The 22,659-nt window shown below is 42.8% G+C and overlaps 2 protein-coding genes across 5 annotated transcripts in view; both read left to right on the top strand.

The window, feature by feature from the left end:
- WDPCP (WD repeat containing planar cell polarity effector) overlaps positions 1-22,659 on the top strand; it is a 368,266-nt gene that overhangs the window by 14,695 nt on the left and 330,912 nt on the right. The gene's annotated exons all lie outside the window — the stretch shown is intronic.
- The window catches only part of PELI1 (pellino E3 ubiquitin protein ligase 1), a 68,097-nt gene that overhangs the window by 38,899 nt on the left and 6,539 nt on the right, over positions 1-22,659 (top strand). For both annotated transcript variants that reach the window (XM_081940865.1, XM_081940866.1), the window contains 3 exons: positions 11,282-11,423; positions 14,688-14,817; positions 21,285-21,386. In XM_081940865.1, coding sequence (XP_081796991.1) covers positions 11,353-11,423; positions 14,688-14,817; positions 21,285-21,386 — 303 coding nt within the window. In that variant the 5' untranslated portion in view covers positions 11,282-11,352. The remainder of the gene's footprint in view (positions 1-11,281; positions 11,424-14,687; positions 14,818-21,284; positions 21,387-22,659) is intronic.

Here is a 22,659-nt window from a genome sequence, read left to right as displayed (position 1 = left end):
TCAGACCTTGCTTTACTTAGCTGCTATCTTTTCATAACCAGTAAAAGTACTCTTAATTCTGCAAAATGGAGTTAAGTGGTTTATTTCTTGGTTGCTGAAGGGAGGGCAGCTTGACATTAAGCAAGGTCTCAGTTTCGCACTCATCCCGGAGCTAACACCTTCTGAGGGGAGCGTAAATAAAACCAAAACCTTCAAAGGAATGTCCAACCCAGGCAGCGACCAGGAGGACGACATGAGGTGGCTGGATCCTCATGTCCCTTGGAGACGAGCGGATGGCGGAACTGAATTTGGAGGAAAGGTCCGTCCGCCCAGGTGGTTGTTGGGACTGGGACAGAAGTATGACCCTGAGGAAATTCCGGCTGGAGTTACCACGAGGCGACATTGGCGACTGGCAGCTGCCTGGCAGGACGCCGACAAGGAGGATCTCATGATGTCCCACGCTATGAAACTCTTCCAGGAGGCTTGGGAGAGACGACATTTTCGCAAGAGCAGGTCTGAAAGAGAAGCTGATCTCCCAGATCTAGAGGAGAGACCTGCAGAAGACCTGTCTCGCCCAAGGGGGGCCCTGGGGCAGCCAGTGGAGCTAATCAGGATGGGGGGGGCTGCAGCAGCCACGAGAGCCCTTCCAAGAGGAGGACACCCCCCCCGCAGATGCCGGATGGCAAAAGTTCCTCCGCTTGGTGTGAAATTTGGAGGTGACCCAAAGGAGCTAGAATTTTTCCTGGTCCAGGTCTGGAATTTCATGCAACAGTTCGGAGAGGATCTCCCCACAGAAGAAGCCAAGGTAGAGTTATTACCATGGCATTGGAGAACAAGGCGGCGGCATGGATGGTTGCTCTGCATAACTATGACTCCCGCCTGCTGAGAGACTATAATAGGTTTATGGGTGCCCTGAGAAAACGCTTTGATGACCCGCTTACCGAGCGGAAGGCCAGAACCAAAATGAAAACCCTTACTCAGGGAAAGAACCCAGTGGCTGAATACATCCAAGAGTTTCGTGAACTGTCCGTTTATATGCGGGGTGGTCGGAAGAAGCTTTAATGGACAGTTTTATGGATGGCCTGAACAAAGATATATACCAGTACTGTGTTAACAGGGAGGGGGCTGCAACACTGGTACGAATTGGCAGCAGATGTGGAGATCGACTAGCCAGGGATAAGTACTGCGAAGACAGTGAGAAAGAGAAAAATCCCCCTCCCATCCCCCCCAAAGGAACTCCAAAAGAAGGAAAAGGGTCTATAAGCAAGCCCCGGTCTACCACTTGCTTCCGATGTGGAAAGGAGGGGCACCAGGCAGCAAATTGCTGCTCTAAGATTGGCCCAAAGCCCCCTGCCGCGGGGGAGAGGAAGCCAGACAAACAACCTGGAAAATGGAAGGACACCGCCATGAAAGGGGTGGAACCAGTTGCACAATTCCCTCCCATCCTGAGGGAAGAAGAACCCTCCTCCCCATCGGGGAAAAGTGAAACCGATTCCAATGATGACTGTCTGGTAAGTTCCCGATTGGGCCCCATGACTATCCGAGTAGAACTTAAAGTGCTCTCTACTTGCATCCAAGCAAAAATGCTGGCCCTTTTAGACTTGGGATGCAAACATTGCATTAAAAGCCCAGAAGTGGTGGAAAAAATGGGCTTAAAACTGAGAACTTTGAAAGTCCCCATTGCTTTTTGCCAGCTGGATGGGTCTGTAGCTGAGGGGGCTCCTGCCTATTTTGTGACTGAACCAATAGATATGTGGATGGGGGATCACCAAAAAACTTTAAGTTTCATTGTTGCACCTGGGATGGATTGCCCCCTCATACTGGGCTTACCCCTGGTTACGAAAATGGAACCCACACATCAACTGGAGGAAAGGGTGGTTGCGCATCTGATCCACTAAACCCGCAGAGGGAGAGGGGAGGATTTCCAACATAGCCAACGTTGAACCTAACCTAAAGGCTGTGGTGCAGGAAAAAATTGAGGGGGAGGAGAAAATCCCAAAAGAATATTGGGACCTAAAGGACGTTTTCAGTGAAAAATCTTCTGATAAATTACCACCACCACCACGCGACGGATTGCAGTATTGAGATCCTCCCAGGAGTAAAACTCCCAAAACCCCAGATTGGAGGAATTACGGAAGTTTATTGACAAAAATTTGGAGAGGGGGTTTATAGAACCTGCTAGGCCACGGGTGGCCGCTCCTGGATTGTTTAGAGCAGTGGGTCTCAACCTTCCTAATGCCGTGACCCTTTAATACAGTTACTCATGTTGTGGGTGATCCCCAACCATAAAATTATTTTATGTTTTCCATATTTTTTTTGAAAATATGTGTTTTCTGATGGTTTTAGGTGACCCCTGTGAAAGGGTCGTTCGACCCCCAAAGGGGTCCCGACCCACAGGTTGAGAACCACTGGTTTAGAGAAAAGAAAGATGGCTCTTTTCGCCTATGTGTTAACTACAAAAACCTCAACAGTGTTTGTGTAGAAAATGTATACCCCCTCCCGCTGATGAAGGATATGTTGGCCCAATTGGGTAAAGGGAAGATCTTCATGAAATTGTATCTAAGAGAGGCCTACTACAGAGTCAGAATCAAAGAGGGAGATGAATGGAAACTGCTTTCAACTGTCCTTTGGGATGTTTTCAAGTAAGGGTACTCCCTTTTGGTCTACAGGGGGCACCAGCAGTTTTCATGCAATTAATAAACAAAGTTTTACATGAACACCTGTACAAAGGCATGATGGTCTATCTTGATGACATCCTTATCTACACGGGAACATGTGACTTTAATGCGATCAGTACTCAAGAAACTCCGGGCCTCTGAACGTTATGCCAAATTGTCTGTGAATTTTATCAAGAGAAGATTGATTACCTTGGCTACCGCATCTCCCACAATGGCATCAAGATGGACCCAGTGAAAGTCCAGGCTGTCACTGAGTGGGCACCTCCTCGCACCCGCAAACAATTACAAAGTTTTTTGGGATTTGCGAATTTTTATTGTCAATTTATTCCCTCATTCGCCAGCATTGCTCTACCCATTACAAATCTCCTAAAGTCAAAAGGGGAGGCCAAGCCCAGACCGGGTAAGCCTTTGATTTGGACTATGGAGTGTCAAGCCGCTTTTGAAAAATTAAAGCGACTCTTTGCAGCTGAACCTGTTTTGAAACACCTGGATAGGGAGGCACCATTTATTGTTCAAGCTGATGCCAGTGATGTGGCAGTAGGGGCAGTATTACTTCAAACGAACGCTGATGCTTATACCTCACATAAGCTTACAGAGACGGAGAGGAGATGGGCTATATGGGAAAAGGAAGCTTTTGCGGTCAGATGGGCTTTGATGACCTGGCGACATTTCCTAGAAAGGGTAAAATACCCTTTTGAAGTATGGATTGATCATAAAAATTTGGAAGCATTGAAGACCCCACATAAGCTATCTCCTAAACAGGTGCATTGGGCACAACACTTCAACCATTTCAACTTTACCCTCAAGTATATTCCGGGGGGAAAGAACTGATGCCTTGTCTAGGCTTCCCCAGTACAACAGCTCTAAGCTGAGCACGGTTCACTCAGTCATCCCAGCAAAAAGTCTGGCTGTCCCGGTGGTTACTAGAAGCCAAGGCACAGCGAATTTAGAGGTCACTATGGACCTAATGTACAAACTCAAGGAAGGCCTTGAGTCCAATGAATGGTTCAAGGAACATTCAAACGAATGTACCATGAAAGATGGACTGGCTTGGGTAGGGGCTAAATTGTATGTTCCTGCTAACCTGAAACCTATTGTTCTTCAACAGGCCCATGATTCGAGAATGGCAGGCCATTTTGGATTTTTAAAGACTTTACATCTAATTAAGAAGCAATTTTGGTGGCCTTCATTGAAAAAAAGCATTGAGGCCTACATAGCCAGTTGTCCCATTTGTGCAGCCACAAAACGACCACCTTCTCCAAAGTGTGGCTCGCCCTGAGGCCCCTGGAAGGAGATATCGATGGACTTCATTGTCAAATTGCCAGAAAGTCTAGGAAATACCGTGATTTGGGTAATCACCGACCTGTTTTCCAAACAAGTTCGTTTTGTACCCTGTTCCAAAATCCCATCAGCTAAGTCGTTAGCTAAGTTATTTATTTCACATGTGTACCGGCTACATGGGGTGCCTGAACGCATAATTTCGGATAGGGGAGTTCAATTCACCTCCCTCTTTTGGAAGGAGTTTCTGAAGTTAATTGGCTCCGCCCAGGGGCTAAGCTCCACCCACCATCCTCAGACTAATGGGGCTTGTGAACGGACTAATTCTGTTTTGGAAAAGTACCTCTGGTGTTTCATCAATTATCAGCAAGATAATTGGGCTGAACTGTTACCACATGCTGAGGTGGCGTACAACAACTCTGTGCACAGCAATACCGGCTTGATCCCTTTTAGAGTTGTGTTTGGGCAGGACTTTGTACCTATTCCTGAGTTACCTCCAGAGAAACCACAAATTCACTCTCCGAGTGGAGTGATCAACTTTGCCAATTTTGGCCCATGACCCGCAAGGCGTTGGAGGCTGCTCACCGGGCGCACAAGAAACAGGCTGATAAAAAGAGGGTGAAGCCAAAAGAGTATAAAGTGGGGGATCGCGTGTTTTTGTCCACCAAGTTTCTGCAAACCACCCAAAATTTTAAAAAAATGGGACCGAAGTATGTTGGTCCATTCCCTATTGTGAAAATCATTAATCCTGTTTCTGTATGATTGGAGTTGCCAAAGCATCTTAAGTGGATTTATCCTGTGTTTCATGTGAACCTGTTGAAACCAGAGCACACTTCTTCCTTTGGTGCGCCTCAACCTGCACCCCCTGTCCATCTTCTTATTGAGGGAGAGCAGCATTTTGAAGTTAAAGAAATCTTGGACTCCAGGAAACATAGGAATTGAATTCAGTATCTAGTGTCCTGGAAACATTTTTCCCCCTCCCAGGCTGAATGGGTTGATAAATCTCATAGTAGGGCTCCTAGACTTTTACAGAAGTTCTACGCCAAGTACCCTGATAAGCCTTGATATTATTTGAAATTTACATATTTTATGTTGTCTTTTCTATTGTTTTGTTTTCTTGCAGGGATGACTTCTCTTCCCGAAGGAGGGCCGGATGTCAGCCTCTGTTTCGCTATTCGTTTTCAGCTGCCATTGAAATGGGGAGGGGGGGGCTGGTATTTGGGAGGGGAAGATTTGGTACAGGAGAGATTGTTAAGAGGGAGTTTTGTTCTCACCATCTACTGCGCATGCTGAAGGCTAGTGTTTAGAGTTGGTCAAGGCCATCCATCCTGCATACCAACCTGATGACGTTCCTTGGAGATGAAACCCACATGACATCTGAGGGATTTGCAGATTGGACAATGGGATAGGGGTTACTGGGGGGAGGGGGTTGGACAAATATTGATATGTATGATTTTGCGCGCTTTTGCCTCAGATCTTGCTTTACTTAGCTGCTATCTTTTCATAACCAGTAAAAGTACTCTTAATTCTGCAAAACGGAGTTGAGTGGTTTCTTTCTTGGTTGCTGAAGGAAGCCAGCTTCTCCCCCAAGAACCGAGACACAAAACAGGACAACGGCATCGCCCTCCTCTCTTACATCAAAGGCACCACAGATAAAATCAGCAAAATTCTCCACAAACACAATATCAAGACAGCCTTCAACACTGACCAAAAAATAGCCAACATCTTAAGAAACCCCAAAGACAAAATCCAGCTAGAAAACCAAGGAGTCTAGCAAATACCATGCAAAATCTGCCCTGCAACATACAGAGGACAAACGAACAGGAGAATAAATGCACGCATCACAGAACACAAGAACGCAGTAAGAAAAAAAGAAAAAACTTCCTCTCATTTCCAGCACCTTAAAGTTACAGGACATGAAATTAATTCTGAAGGAACCAAATTAATCTCCAAAACTGAACACTTCAACAAGAGAATAATTATGGAAGCTATTGAAATAGAGAAACACCCCCACAACATGAATAAATGTGACAATACCTCCCATCTACCACACATCTGGAAACCAGCCCTAGTCAACAAACGAGCACCACCCAGGCTGTTACAACACAAAACAACAACGGACACACAGCCAGCACCAATCAGCATCGATCTACCAATCATGATACAACCACACAGCCAATCAATCCACTTACTGAAACAAAGCCAGCACGCCACACCCACCCACCAAGATTTATAGAAAGATGGCAGCTCCGACCATGCTTTAAGCCGAAAACACCAGCCTGAAGATGGTGAGACCTCACCGAAATGTTGCCAAGACAATCCCAATCTTACATAGGAAAAGACCCAAATAGAACAAGACCAGCATACCTACACCCGTGAAAATCTACGAAAACAAATATATACATATATTTATGATAGTTGCAGCATCACAGAGTCACCTGAACATTATTTACGACCTTCCTGGAGGATTTCTTACAAATCAGTGGGGGAAGCTGGAGTTGCTTAACAACCACGTGATTTCCTTCCTGGTGATGGCAAAAAGGCCATAAAATCAAGCACAACTCGTTTAACTAAGCATCACTTACTGATGGAGGTTCCAATTATTTATATATTTTGAAAAAGAGGACTATTCTGTAGAGTTATAAAGAACTCACATTTATTCAAGAAAATAAGTTGAAGGATAATATCAAGATGCAATGTGCAGCTTTAATGACTCAGCTGGTCAAAGGATTAGACTAATTATTATTGTCACATGCTCACATACTGGGGAAATACAATAAAGGAAAGGTGCCTTCTTTCAAGAATCAATAATGGACTGAGGAACCAAAAGAACTTTTACATTTCTTTGAGAGAACTGTATGAACAGCCTTATACAATTTGCTCTCATTTGGTAATAATTGTTATTTGTTAAAGCTCTGAAATGGGTTGAATATATATGACTGTTCAAAGATATTGTTAGTCTGGGGATGGGGTCTGGGGTGGAATTGAAGCATAGTACATAGCCATACTATTCTGACACAAAAATAAATTTTACTGGTAGATGATAATATCACGCTAACAAATTTAAAATAGCCTTTCTGTGCAAAAAATATGTGTAATTCTGAAAATCTGTCTGTGGGAAGTTGAGAACATCACATATAATATATATGATGATCTGTGGTTTCCTCAGAAGAGGATCAGCTGTTGCTCTTCCATAATTGGAAAGTGTTCTGTGGCTTTTCTTAAAACACAGTTTTTGTCCTAGTCACTTGCCTATTTTCCTGAAGTTAAGGCCAATTTTAATATTTAGAGCAAGTTATATTATAAACCAAATATGGTTGTAAGCTTCCAGAACCTTTGCGCTACCTAGAATAAGGCTCTTATACTGATTACTTTGAAATAGCAAGGTATAACTTATGGAAATGAGGTTCTGTTGCTTACACACTATTGGCCATAAGGAATAGATCAGAGTAGTTTATGTACAGCTAGAGCCATTGTATCAGAAAAAAGATGTCTGAAACCCAGGCAAACTTTTTAACAAGGGAATTTGCATAAATGACAAATGAAATGCTGCTTGCTGTATAATCTGAGTGTACTGTATACTATTTGTGTTCTTGGTAGTTCTGTTTTTGCAGAAGTGGCTGACGCTCTTAAGAATGCTGAGACCACACTGATTGAAAATGATGGGATTTGAAACTCAGCATACCTAGAGAACCCTACATTGGGGAAATGTGTAATAGATTCCTTCCCAGCCTCTCATTCGTGTTGCCTAAAGTCTGCTGAATTCAGAAACCAAGCTCTTCGTCCCTGCTTGATTTTAGTACTATCATTTTTTCAAAGCTATGTAATGTTCAGCATCTTTGCATATAGTTTGTCAGCAAAATAAGCCATGGGACATTTTTTACACATTTGCATACCGAACTTTTGGGCTCTCCAAGCCTTAATTGCAATACTATCAGCGAACTATTTTGGGGGGAAACCATCCAGTCCTTAAAGTTTCAAGTAGCATACAACATATTATTAAAATGTTTGAATCAATTTAGAATCTAAATTTATCTAAATTTCAAATAATAATTGAAAACATGCTTCCAGAGAGATTAATACATGGTCTGTTGAGTGGTATTTCCCTTGTAGCCTCAAGAAAAAACTTGAACTGATCTGGCAAATTATATCACCCTAATTATTTTACTCTACAGGTAGCCCTTGACTTACAACCATTTGTCCATCAACCATTTGAGACAGCTGGTTGTGAAGGGCCAGGTTGGGCATGCCTTATCAGCTGGAGCAAGAAGAAAGCAAATGTCATCTGGGGCAGCAGTGTGCAGGGTCACAGGGGGCTCAGAGTGCACAATGTCGAGGGTGAATGTGGCAGGAACTGAGCTGGGATTTCCAGGTGACCCATGTTGCTGGACCGAGGCTGAGCTTCACACAGCAACACGATGCAAATTCCTTTGCACCCAAAACCCAGCCCCAGCCTGGCCCAGCAGCACAGTGTAAAAGTAGTTGTTGGCCTGTTACAGCTCTTAGGATGGCAAAAGTTCCTTTTGTGCTGTGCAGCTGGGCTGGGCTTCATGCTCTGTTGTGCTATGGCTTGTACTTTTTGTAGCCCCAGAACCACAGTGCACCAAGAAGCCCCTAAGCGGCAGCTTATTTTTCCCCCAGCTCCCTGCACTCACATGCATGTACACATCCCACCCCCTCTTTCCCTGGTCTCCCTGAACTTGTGGTGCACTGCAACAATCCCCCTTCCTTATCTGCACCAGGCCTCTCCATGGTATCTCCATGCTCTTTATTCTGGGACTTGCTTCACTTTCCACTTAATGAAGCATGTATCTGGAGTTATGATGGCAACTGAGATGCAGTCACTTAATGTTATGCTCTACAACTGCTTTGATTAGCAACACAAATTCCGGTCCCAGTTATGGTTGTAAGTCGAGGACTAGTTTTATTAAGTTTTAGAACATCTTTTTAGCAGTCTTTCATCATTTCTCTAAGAAGGTATTCTGATTCAGTCTAGTCTTAGTTAACGGAATCTTTAAGGCATAGATCTATAGGACTAAATAGTACTAAATATACAAATGCAGATATTATAACAAAGATTTTAATTTGGTGCGTGCACATCTTAGCAAGATGTCTACAGACATTTTTCTTGGTATGTTATTAATGTGAGTTGACTTCTCCATTCCACTGTGAAATTGAGTGGCACTTTTGTAACAATTTTGACGTAGCTTGCTTTTGCAACAGCGGTCATTCTCTCGATCCTAAATTGTTGACTTTACCACTTTGAGGGTATATAGCAATAATACTGTAAAACGCTGCCTTTAACCCGCTGTTCTAATGGTTAAGTGGTTAAGATCTGATTTTAAAACATAGGGGGGGGGGGGTTCTGAGTGTTCATGGACATATGTAATACAATTTACAGGTGGCTGAAATGTTTGTTTCTCTTTGAGCCACCAGTAAAACAGATTGTAACAATTCAAGCTTGGACTGACTTAAGTTATGAAATTTTTGGAGGAAAAGTGGGGTTTAAATCAGTGACCACACATGTGAATCAGATGGTATGCATTTATGTCAAAAGACTGCCTTCCCCTTGCCAGGCTTTCATTGTGCACAGATTTTAGTTTCAGAGCAAAGTAAAAATGCTTATTCAAACTTAATGTTGTGATTTAAAGAACTACTTCTAAATACATAAGAGCAGAAAAATGCATCCTGAATTAATGCTTGTTTATTATATGTTCTATCCTGCCCAGTCAAGTTAACGCTGGTAGACAGTAAATACAAAAGAAAAACTGTTGTAGTGTTTGAGAAGAAGTAAAAACTGTTTTTGCTTTTAAATTGGCATATTTTCTGGGTTTTTCTTAACATTGAAATACAGGCTGTTCTCAATTTACAGCCACAGTTGAGATCAGAAATTTGGTGGCTAAGCAATCACAAAGCAAGGCATTGTGTGATCATATCACTTTGTGACTACAATCCCTGCAATTCCCAGAGCAAATTTTATCAGTCATTAGCCAAATTGCCACCAAAATCCAAGCCATTCCAGATTTGGTCCCTCACAGCCCCAACAGTTCGACACCTACCTAACCCCTTCCCCCTCTGCCTTTTTGGGCCCTTTCATCCTGCTCCCAGCTGCTCCAGCTAACCTTTGCTTCCATTTTCTTCCTTCCTTCCTGGCAAGGCATGCTCAGCCTGACTGATGGACTATATGCAACTGGCTTTTCAAGGCAAAAAAAAGAGGGAGGGAGGGAAGCATCTTAAAGAGGCTGGAGTGTGCCAAAGTGCCTTTTCGCACTACACTCCTAGGCCATATGGGGCTGATTTTATGCTGAGAAAATGGGGGGGGGGGTGGGAACCAAAAGCAGGCTTCCACCCCTCTTTTTCTTTTTTTCTTTTTTTTCATCACAAGGCCTGCCAGCCTAGTTCAGGAGCTCTTTGCAAAAAGGCAATACAGGAAGTGGTTTCACCCAATGGGAAAGTGCCAGGATTGGCTCAACTTCTCTTCCACGTGTTCCCTGAGCCAACCTGCAAATGTTTCTCATTGGGCATAACCACTTCCTGTCTTTCCCATCGACTGATACACTTATTTTCACTGCACTACTGGGCAGTAATGCTAATTGTTGGCTATGGAGACCATGAGGCAAAAGAACGAATGAACAAGAGGCGCCTGAGGTGGAAGCAGAGCAGTTGTGTTATGGAAATGGCATGGCCAGCCATTGAAAAGTGTAAGGGGGGAAGGAGAGGAGGAGGAGGGAACACAGTGAAGGTGAGCTGGATGCAGCAGAGTCTGTGGAGCCTGTGGCAGGGGGGCTTTGCACTGTGGCACTGGACTGGCTGACTATGGTGCATAGCTTGAGCCTGGGACTGGGACTGAAGTAGAGGCCTGGGAGCTATGGAAACTGGCTGAGACTGCTGAAGGTCCTGGGCCTCTAATTCAGCCTCAGCGCTGATGAGGAATGCCTCTGTGCATCAAAAAGGGCAGAAATGGCATAAGCAGGTAAAGGGAACTGAAGTACCCTTGTGGTCTAAGTATAGGTGGGCTACCTAATGCCCAAATTCTGATATAGGAGCACAGGGGGGCTGCCAGTTTGTACATCCTTTCACTCAGCACCATCATAACTGAACAGTTGCTGAATGAATGGACTCGCTATACTAAGTCAACCCATCCCCTACCACTTGAAGCAAATTAGGAAGGATTGTCATTTCAGCTTTATATAGCTATATAGTGCGATCTCTAGCAAGTTATAACAAAATACTTTAGGAATCTCTGCTGAAATTTGTATAGGTCATATTAGCTTGTGGATTTTGTTCACATAATACCAGATTCTAAGATGTGGCAGTCTCCATCATATTTCTTTCTTTTTGTTTAGGAAATGACAAAAGTGTGCCAAGATTCTTGATTAGAGAAGTGGAATTTGAGAAAAAGGATCTAACTAGGCTCATGTTTTCGCCTGATCAAGAAAATCACCCATCAAAAGCACCAGTGAAGTATGGTGAATTGATTGTTTTGGGGTAAGTATCTGGCACTGACATCAGAACTTCTAAAAGAGCCGTTTTAGTTAATCCTGTTTCTCTCTCTGAAACATGGCAGTTCCTTGTTGTGCAGCTTGTTTTAGCATCCTGATTTCAGATTGACATTAGCATCAGTCCGAAATGTTCCAACATTAGCATCAAAGGCATCAAGGTTAGATCATACGTACATAGTCTTTTGAGTTGGATGTGATGCAGCCAAACATTTCTAAGCTTCATCAAATTTCACTAAGAGAAATTTGAGTGCAGGTTTTTCCCCTCATGAAATCATTAAGGCTTAACTTTAGAATGGCCAATGGCATTTGTATATTAGTATTACAATAGATTGTGGCTAAACTACTTGTCAGCACAGGAGATGTTTTATTCTTAAAATAAAGGTAAAATAAAACAATGGCTCAATTTTCCCCATGCTACAAATTATACAGGATATATAATGAATGAAAACTAATTGAAAATGGTATGGCATTCCTATTACATTAGGCAAATATCTGATTTCTGCATTCATATACCTGAACCTGTTTGTGATAAGTTTTAGGAATGCATAAAATTTCATACTTACCGTGTTTCCCCAAAAATACGACATGTCCTGCTAATAAGCCCACGCCTGGTTTTTGCCTGGTTTTTGAGGTGGGTGTAAATATACGCCCTTCCCCGAAAATAAGCCCAAGTGAAAGGGTGCCATGGCAAGTACAGAAGGAAGCCCTTCCCTTCCCTAGTCACCTCAGCGCTTCTCGGCTCCTTAATCAGATCAGTTGAGCTGATCCGGCTTCCATTAAAAAAACAGCTGATTTGCGGGTGCTGCTCAGGCTGTGGCCTCCGGCAGGTGCGGCTGCCTTTGCCATCGATTACAGCCACAAAAGCAGCAGGAGGCCAATAATGCACCCGACGCTCCTCTCCCCGGCCTTCCGAAGGGTACTGTAGCAGCAGCTATCCACAATTTTTAAATCATTATTTCGTCCCGACCCACGTGGCCCAGTGAGCCACGTGGATCGGGACAAAATAAGGGTAAAAAAATTGTGGATAGCTGCTGTTACAGTACCCTTCAGAAGGCCGGCTTGAGTCTCCTGCTGCAAAAGTGGCTCCGCCCGAGACTGCTTTTGGGAGAGGAGGCAAAGGGGAAGCAATCAGTTTCATCTCGCCCTTGCCCTCAACCCCCCCCCCCCCTTCGGCTAAGCTCAAGCAGAGAAGTGGCCCGCAGGGTTTCAGGAGCAAAGTTGAGGCTGACAGGAGTCAGGGCAGGGGGGAAAGTCCAGTGCGGCCCCAGCGCTCTTCTTTCCTTGGAAACGGAATCTTGGGAGTGGGAAACGGCATTCCCAGGAAGGGTGGGTATGTCGGTATGTGTATAAAAAACAAAAAGCGAGGGAGCCAACAGCCGCGAATTAAGGAGCTTTGTGAAACGTTACGTCTACACTCAAAGTTTGGCAAGGAAGGGAGAAGAGATACTTCCCTCTCTTGGCAGTGTTTTGCTTGAAAATATATGAGAATCGGCCAAAGAGAAGGAAGAATGAGACCTGCGAGGAGATACTGCTGCCTGCAGAGGCACAGACAGAGCGAATTTCATTGAAGACTTCTCCGGCCAGCCCACAAGACTATCTGAAGGGGGAGGGGGAGGAGATTTCCTGCACGTTGGCAGCAGCGTCTTCTCACAAGGCTTCTTCTGACATCCCCAGTTGTATGGATTTCCATGCCTTCCTTTATGGGATGTTGCTTCGCCCCTGGGACATCGGGAGACGCCACTGCCAATGTGCAGGAAATCCCCCCCCCCCGCAGATCATCCTTTAAAAACGTAGTTTCACCAGGATGAAGAGGTGGCTTGAGGCGGCGTTTGCATCGGGTTGGGCTTTCTTTGCAAGGCGGACAATCTGGGGAGCAAGAGATTTAGGAAGCCTGGGCTGGCGTGTGTCCGTTTCTCCAGTGAAGCATCTGATTCATCCCCAGGGGTGAACGTTTCACCGTTCGTCATCTCTCTGCCCTGGCTTGGAAGCTGCAGAGGAAGCCTGCTATGCCCGGGGAGGGGAGGGAGAAGTGACAGCAAGAGGAGCACATCTCGCTCCACACCTCTCGCTTCTCCCCCACCCCACCTGCCACCCGTCTCGCTAAAAAGATGGTGGGGAAAGGAAGCAGCCTAGATTCTGTTAGCATTGGGGCGGGGTGGGAGGAGTTGGGCTGCGAGACATGCGTCCTGCCCGAGACTTGCAGCTCCGTCGTGTTCCTTGCTGTTTTGTCCAGGGAAGTTGAACTCGCGAGATTTTTTTTTACAGGGTGCTTCCCTGTACAAAACAGCGAGAAACACGATGGAGCTGCAAGTCTTGGGTAGGACGCGTATGTTGCAGCCCAACTCCTCCCACCCCGCCCCAATGCTAACAGAATCCAGGCTGCTTCCCTTCCCCACCGTCTCTTTAGCGAGAGGGGTGGAGGAGAAGTGAGGTGTGGAGCGAGACCTGCCTTCTCTTGTCGTCTCTTCTCTCCCCCTCGCCGGGCATGGCAGGCTTCCTCTGCAGCTTCCAAGCCGGGGCAGAGAGGAGGCAAAACGCTCACCCCTGGGGATGAATCAGACGCTTGACTGGAGAAACGGCCCCACGCCAGCCCCGGCTTCCTAACTCTCTCACTCCCTAGATTGTCCCCCTCGCAAAGAAAGCCCAGCCCGACGCAGGGCGGTAACAGGACACATCAGAGCAGTGCCGGCCACTCGCTCGGCTGGCGCAAATAAGACCCCCACCCCACCCACCCCCGATAATAAACCCAAGGCCATATTTCGTGGGTCAAAATAAAATAAGCCCCTGGCGTATATTGAACAAAATACTCAAGTAAAGTATAAAAAGTTTGATTGGTCCAGGGTTTTTCACAGTAACATCACTGGATGTGAACCACCAAAACAATCTATTTCTGACAAATATTTTATAATTTGGTTCTAAATAGGAAAATATATAGTTGCAATTCTGCAATACAAAGTGCTGTATCATTTTCCTATTTGGCTCTTAAACGCATCTGAAGTAACCTCTGACATTTTGTAGCTTGTTGTTTGCCTGCTTTTTTCTTTAGAGGTATGTATTCTTACAATCTTTGTTTTCTTTTATGGGCATTAAAAAGTGTCATGTATTGCGATAATATATTAAATATTTAGAAAGTTATTTCTAAAATATTTAGTTCTGCAACATTATGGAAATGTGCAAATTAATTCAGAGCCTTTATCACCTAATAATAATCCTCCCATCTCTTCAATTCTTCCTGCATTGTTTTCCACAGATATAATGGCTCCCTGCCAAATGGAGATAGAGGAAGAAGAAAAAGCAGGTTTGCTTTATTTAAAAGACCTAAAGCAAATGGGGTGAAACCTAGTACAGTGCATATTGCCTGTACACCTCAGGCAGCCAAGGTAAGCTTGATTAATGAGGTAACATTATTTCTTGATCTACCATTGTAAATGAACAACATTTTCTATCATTGTATGTGTGTGAAATTATATGTGTTTTTTTAAGATGGCATCAGGCAGGCATTATGTTCTTTTAAAAAACATTTATTTATTTATTTTTTGAACAAACACAAACGGACAGAACAAAAAACATAAAAGCATCTTCCATTACAAATTATAGAAAGAGTGTCAGTTGGTTACAAAATTTCTGTGCATTCCTTCCATAGTCATCACTTGCAATACATATCAAATCACATATTTTTAAATCAAATATATTTATATATATATTACTATTATTGTACCTCAACCTTCATTTGACTATAGTTGCTTTTACATCCTTTTATATGAAATATTTTAAATCTAAAGTAAAATTATATAATGGCATTCCATTAGATCTTCCTAAAAACATCCAATAACATTACATCTTTATCACATGTTCTAAATAAAAATTAATTATATTTAATAACAAAGCTTTTAAACTTCCTCTCATAGTCTCCATTTGTAATTTATATAAAATTTCATATTGTCAAACTAATATATATATTAGCTGATAAGGAAGAGAGCCTGTGGCTTAGTGGCAATTATATCTGCCTAATATGCAATACAGCCCTGGTTCGATTCCCAGTAAAGGTATGGCTAGCTGATGAGAGCTAAATAGCTTGAAATAGATCTATACTAGTCTCCCTTTATTTATTTATCAGCACAAATACATCACAAACATATGTGTGTGTGTGTGTGTGTGTGTGTGTGTGTGTGCACGCATTATTATCATTATTAATCATTTATTTGACTATAACTATTATCACTACATTTTATACATAATACTCTAAATTTAACAATATTTATTATACACTTTCATTACATCAACCTGTGTCTTTCCAGTAATAGTGCAGTCTTATGTCTTTTGGCATTTGTAGCTTTAGTATTCTGATTATTTTCTTAGTAAGTCTTGTATGGACTTCTCTTGGCAAGTTGTTGTTCATTTCGTATCTCATGGAAACTCGAAACCCTCAATCTGCTCCTTCCATCAGCTTGTCTTTGGTTATCACTGGTGCTTCTGTCAAGATTTCTCTCCTTACCTCCATCAATTTTTCCCTCTTTTCTTCTTCAATGCTTTGAAATCTGGGGTAGAGTTCCAATCCATCTATCTCCCCTTTCCATATTCTGCTCTTGCCATTTCCAACCACACTCAATTTGTTGTCAGTATCCACAATTTTCTTATCTCAGTATCCACAATTTTCTTATCTCATAATGCCTCAGGCAGGCATTATGTTGAAGCTGATAGTAGATGGCTGTTTGGTCAGATGATGATGGATAAATTGATATATAATTGGTAAATGCAGTGAGTTAATAGAAATTCACATTTAATTGCTTATCCTGCCTCATATTATAAGACAGGCAGAGTTTACTGTCAGGAAAAGATTACTCTAATAAAGACCAGAACCAGGTCATCTAGTGCCTCACAGTCAATTTTAACCCAGTGTTTCTCCACCTTAGCAACTTTAAGATTCCCAGAAATCCACACATCTTAAAGTTGCTAAGGTTAAGAAACAATGTCTTAAACAGTTCTCTGAGTCCTTTGTGATGCTTGGATTGATAGGCAGACCGTGAACTTCTGGAATGCTGATAGCAAATAAGTCCATTTTTAACTGTTGACGAAGTACATATTGCATTTGAATTTCACTTTACCTTTCTGTTTATTGTGATTGAATTATGCCTAATTCTCTTTGCTTCCTTTTCTTCAAGAAGAGCAATTTAACTTTTGTTGAGTGTGGTTTATCACATTGTTCAATCTCAAAAGCAGTGGTTAAACAGTTTAAGCCATGGTTAAGCCATGGTTTATTAAGATAGCTTCTTGTAATAAAGCATATTTTAATGAGCCATGGTGGCACGGTGGTTAGAGTGCGGTATCAGTGGTGGAATTCAAATAATTTAATAACCGGTTCTATGCCCTAATGACTGGGTGGGTGAGGCTGGGTAGTCATGTGACTGGGTGGGCATGGCCAACTCACCGTCACTCACATCAAGGGCACCTTGCCCAGCCCAGCCCCTCCACTCCCAACCCCTCCTTGTCACGCCTGGCCTCAACCAGCCTCAACGTATCTATAATTATGTAAGAATGATGTTCACCTTTTTTCAACTTTATTATCTGCATCTGCATACAAGTTCTGGGTGCTTGATCACTGGAGGTTTTTAAGAAAAGACTGGACAACCATTTCTCTGAAATGGTATAAGATTCCCCCCCCCCCAGGTCCCTTCTAAGTGTTGTCCTGACATCTTTCCCAGACCCTCCACTCAGATTTTGGCATCCTCAGTTTTCCTGCCTGAGCAGGGGGTTGGACTGGAAGACCTCCAAAGTCCCTTTCAACTTTGTTCTGTTATGCCTGAGCTAAATAGCTAAGACCCTCATTGGGACCCTATCTCTTTTGCTCCCTCTGGACTAATGTTAAAGATCTGCCTTTAGACATTCATTTTAATAAGATTTTTAGAAACCTGCAGTTGAAAGTTCTTCATGTCTCCTTACCCTGAAGACCCAATTTCATTTGTAATTTAATCCCAAGATGACTGCCCTTTTAGCATTTCTCTTGCTAACACTTCTCCAAAATGCACCCCCAAGAAACCACATATCTCTCCCTCCCTCCCTGCTTTAAGCTTAGAAAGTCTGGCAGTGCTGTTTCTTATTTAGAGAAAGTTGATATTCTCATCTCTGCTACAGGTGAGGCTGACAGAAAGACTTCCTGGCAGTCACACAATGCCTCCTTCTTAGTCTCTCTGGCACTAATGAGAAATGTGGGTGGCATGGGTGCAGAGGTTCTGCCACTAGCCCAGCCTGAGCAACAGGGCTTAAAAAAATTATTTTCCCTAGGGTGGGGGGTACCAAAATGGGAAGCGCGCCTCTGCCTGCGTAACTAGGGGGAGACTCTCCACCCCACAAAAACCAATGGCTTGAAAGCAACTCCTCTGTCAACCCCCATTCCCCCGCTGTCTTCTCCAAACACCCCCCTCCATTGCAAACATGGTGTACCGTTTGGGTGGGAAATGCCTGGAATGCAATAAAGCCCACTGACTCACCTCCTGCTGGCAGGCTGGCTAATGAGGTGAGAGGAGAGGCGGAGAAGCCGGAGGGGAGCCAATCGGAACCCTCCGAAAGAAGGGGGCTGAGGGAAAGTGTGTGTGCTATGATTTGCTGTGGATGCCCCTCACTCGCTCCTTTGCCTGGCTTCCCTCTTCCCATGGTCTCCTCAGCTCGCTTGTGCTCTCTCTCCAGTCTAGCTTGATGCAAGCAAAGTTACATTGCCCTTTGCAAGCCTGCTGTCGGTGAAGCTGGGCGCTGGTGAGGGCTGGCTTTTTGCCTAGGTTTGTCCAGTTGTCAGGGGGGAAACAGCTTCCTCCTCAGGCCCCCATCCGTGACTCTAGGCATCGCCCAAGGTGGACTAGGCTTGATAAGGAGTGATTGGGAGGAATGGGGCCAGCCAGTGGTGCGATTTGCCAGTTCTCCTAACTGCGCAAAAGTTAACAACCGGTTTTCGTGAACCCGTCCGAATCCCACCTCTGGCAGTACTACAGGCTACTTCTGCTGACTGCTGGCTGCCTGCAATTTGGCAGTTCAAATCTCACCAGTCTCAGTGTTCCATCCTTCTGAGTTGGGTAAAATGAGGACCTTATTTATTTATTTATTTGCTTATTTATTTATCCTAAGTGTTTATGCAATCCTATAATCATAAAAGAGCTCAAACAATATGAGTACAGTATTAGTGGTAAGAGGAGAAGACATTCTGAATGGGGCAACTCTTCAAAGAAAAGCTCAGTGCCATTTTCTAAAGGAGAAGTCTTTACTGGCAAAAGACCCCATCTTCTTACAGCATCTTTCAGACTATAAACTTGAGCGTATAGTGGCAGTGACCAGCTATAGATGAATCTGTGGTGGCATCTGGGCATCTATAGATGAATCACGATATCTCTCACAGACCAAGTCGTACAGCTTTAAGCTGTCAGATAGCTAAATCTCCTATAATAGCTCTTTCCCAGCTTTGAGGGATTTCCATTCTTTCATAATAGCACCTGTTTTGTCTAATTAATGTATTGATCACCACATTTTTAAAAAGCTGTTTAACTTTAAAACCTTTTCTTTACCCCAGTGTGCTGAGGGGATGGGATGGAGGCAATGTTGACCCATCATGTTCAGGGCCTCATCTTTTTGTGCCTCATTTTTGTGACATTTGAACTCCCTGAGGATCTTAATCATTCAGTATGTCTAGGCCAACATATGGCTAACAGTAGTCATGACTAATAGGCTTATCTCATAGCAACATATGTTCTATTGTGAAAGATTAAATGGGACTGTTTTCTTGAATACGTCAGTCATGCATTAAAAAAAGTTTCTCTACAGTTCATTGTTTTGAAGTGACACACCTGCACATAATTAGCATCAGTATGTTCAGAGTTTCAGTAAGCTCAACAGAAGGCCACTAACACTAATTTCAAATGCAAGCTTTGCATATGGCTCTAGACTGGGAAATAATGAAGGGTCTTTATAGCAGCTTCTGAAAGAGCTGGGACTCAAAGCACTGGATGTAAATTGCATGCAACATGTTTGTGATTCTCCCCCCCCCCTCCCCGCCTTTGTTTATGTCACAGAGTTGTATTTGGAGATGGTATGGCCATAGAATTTCCTCCATTGTTGAATAAATAGGCCCATTGTAATTTATTTCAATTTATTTACTAAAAGGACTGTTTTACTTGGAGTCTGAATCTGATACCCTTCATTGGTTTTCCTCTATTTGGTGCCTTCCAGCTATTGACATAAACTAGTACAGTATACATAGATTGTTTGAGCTGTATAAGGAATTTGGTACATGAGAATATGAACCTTCCTTAGATGGTGTGCATATTATGCTAAGTTTAAAACATAGGTTTGGTGTGATGTATGATTAGGGTGGGCTTCTCAGAATACCATAGTGATTCAAAATCAGCAAAATGAAGACTTATAGTGCAGAATTCTGAACTCTGTGTGCTTTGGACTGTCAATACTATGAACTTCAAAATAACCAATATGTGCTTGACTTGTCAGAAGTGGATGGAAATGAAAAACTAGTAGTAATTTGGATAGATAACAAACCTGTTTATTTGAAATCCTACAGCATGACAGTCATGGGATAGATACAAAGCATGCAAGCAACCTAAAGTAAAGGGCTATGACCTTCCTAGCTGTTGTATGAGCCTTTGCCATTTGTATGTTGCTTCCTTCTCATACATAGTTACAAATAGAACATGTCTAATAAAATGGTATCATATCAATGTAATCATGCATTAAATTCCCTGTTAATAAATGAAAACTTCAACTGATTTCTGTAACACATAAGGCATTTGAGCCTTATCTATGTTTTTGGCCTGAAATAGGTGTAGTGTTCCTACTTACCATAAAAACCGGTTACCTAGATACACCGATTCAACAAGCAATACAATATGCACAGTAAGGAATAAATGAGTGAACTTTCAGTCCAAGACCAGAAAGTATAATGTAAAAGAACCATGTAATCTCAGAACACAACAAAATAACATTAAGTCAGTTACTTCAATTGTTGGGTCTGAACACAGTGAAAAATGTAGCTATTGCATTGTTTCAGGACACTTATCATTTAGGAAAAATTGTAAATACCATGGTTTTGAAGAGCCAGGGGTCTTTCTATTAAGGGCTGGAATTTCTTGTAAAATCTACAATTCAGAAAGATATCTTCTAAAATTTCAACTTCACAAAGGCACAAGTAATAAAGTAAGGGAGGAAATGAGTAGGTAAAATATATTATTCAAGTCTCCTTTGTAATGAATAATGTCACAGCTAGTGGCCACGTGGCGGGAGTGAGAGTGATGTTAGTCATATTGCAGGGTATCAATTTATGAGTGACTGGTTCACGGCATGAGAATGGGGAGGGACCATCATATTTAGGCTGGATGGCATTAGTAACAACCATAACATGCTTAGTTAGCCGAATAGCTCAGAAGAACAGCTGCCTTTATGATGGAAAAGTGGGGGAGAGAGTCATGCAAAGAATTACTGGTTTTGTTCCATTACAAAGGAACAGCCACAAAAAGCTGAGGGTTAGCTTTGAAGATGCTCTTTAAAAGTTTTCTTTCAAGAAACTGCCACAACTCCCTGATTGTCCATGTTCTTAAATATCACAGTTGAGATATAGGAGATATATATCATAGGATTTTTATAGTAATTATAGGACTTTATTTTATTTTATTGACTAAAATAACATGTTGTTCTTACTTAACTAGGAGAAGTAGATCAGATGGGACTAAATTTTCCTTGATGACTCATGAATTACTTCACCTAGTGGGATTGTACCCTAGTGTAATGTTTTACTAATCAATATACTTTATGGTTTTATATTGCTGAAATTTCTCCTATTTTCCCTTTTTACTAGGCAATAAGCAACAAGGACCAGCACAGTATTTCTTATACCTTGTCTCGAGTGCAAACAGTGGTGGTTGAGTATACCCATGACAGCAACACTGATATGTTTCAGGTATTGTATATAAAGTATTCTTATGTTGGGAAGTGCATGAATTAATGATGAATAATATGGATAAAAATTGTATAAATGTGTATTAGAAACATAATATTGTGGTTGTACTAATACCCGTATTTTCCAAAAAATAAGACCCACTCATATATTTTTTTGCCACCAAACAAGACACCAGATCTTACTTTCAGCAAATGTCTAATTGCTGACTCACCTTGCCGTGGCACCAACAGCTCCATCCAGCAGGAACTCTCTGCCTGCCCACTTCTGCGGCTGCTTGCGCATGTCATCCCCAGCCTTTGTTTCGCCATCAGAGTCCTTCTGGAAAGGCCTCTGCAGCTGAGAAACGGGCTCCGAATTGACACAAGTGCCCCCCCCCCCAGCTTCTATTTTGCTGTCAGAGATCTTCCAGGAAGCCCGCTGCAGTCAATAACAGCTCTGGATCGATCCAGAACTCTTTTATCGGCTGCAGAGGCCTTTCTGAAAGGCCTCTGATGGCAAAACAGAGGCCGGGAGTGATGTGCGCGAGCGGCAGCAGCAAGCAGCTGCAGAAGAAGTAGTCCTGGAAGGTGAGGCAGGTGCCAGGGTGGGTGAGGCCTGGTAAGTAGAGCAGCTCCACCATCCCCACCCTAGCTTAATTTTTATCTGTGCACCTCGCTCCACCCTGTGCACCCCAGAATGGTTGGGGTCTTAACTAGCCCTTATTTGGGGGGTGGGGCTTATATTGGGTGCTTGTGTAAAAGTCAAGCTAGGATTTATTTTCAGAGTAGGTCATATTTTCAGGGGAAACATGGTAGAAAGTAAAGAGTTTTACTTCATTGTTCAGGCCACCGACACTGTACACTGGTGAAACTTCCACAACTCTATTCCCTGAATTAGAATAAAAAGATCTGGGAATTTAAGTTTAGGGTTGGCTAATAGAAACAGGAAGGAAGGGCTTCCTGTTCATTTTTATTACAAACATCCATCTAGTAAACATTTTCTGAGCACCCTGTTTTGATCTTGTTTATCTACAGACAGTTTAGGACTCCTGTTAAGATACTCAATTCACAGTAAACTTTACTGCAACAAGTAGCAACTTGCTGCCTAAATATATATATTGGTTGTCTGTTTTTTAAAAATTACTAGATTTTAAATGATAGACTCCAATTTTGTTCTAGTTGGATAAAACATATTTGTTCAAAAATATTAATATTTTTCACATAATATATTCACATAATATACTTCTCATGCATATTACCATATTTTTTGGAGTATAAGACACAACTTTTTCCTC

Source organism: Natrix helvetica (genome assembly GCF_964273705.1).
Source record: "Natrix helvetica genome assembly, chromosome: 2".
In the NCBI taxonomy this organism is placed as follows: Eukaryota; Metazoa; Chordata; class Lepidosauria; order Squamata; family Natricidae; genus Natrix; species Natrix helvetica.
The sequence above is the reverse complement of the archived record's forward strand: the minus strand, read 5'-3'. Positions and strand labels throughout refer to the sequence as shown.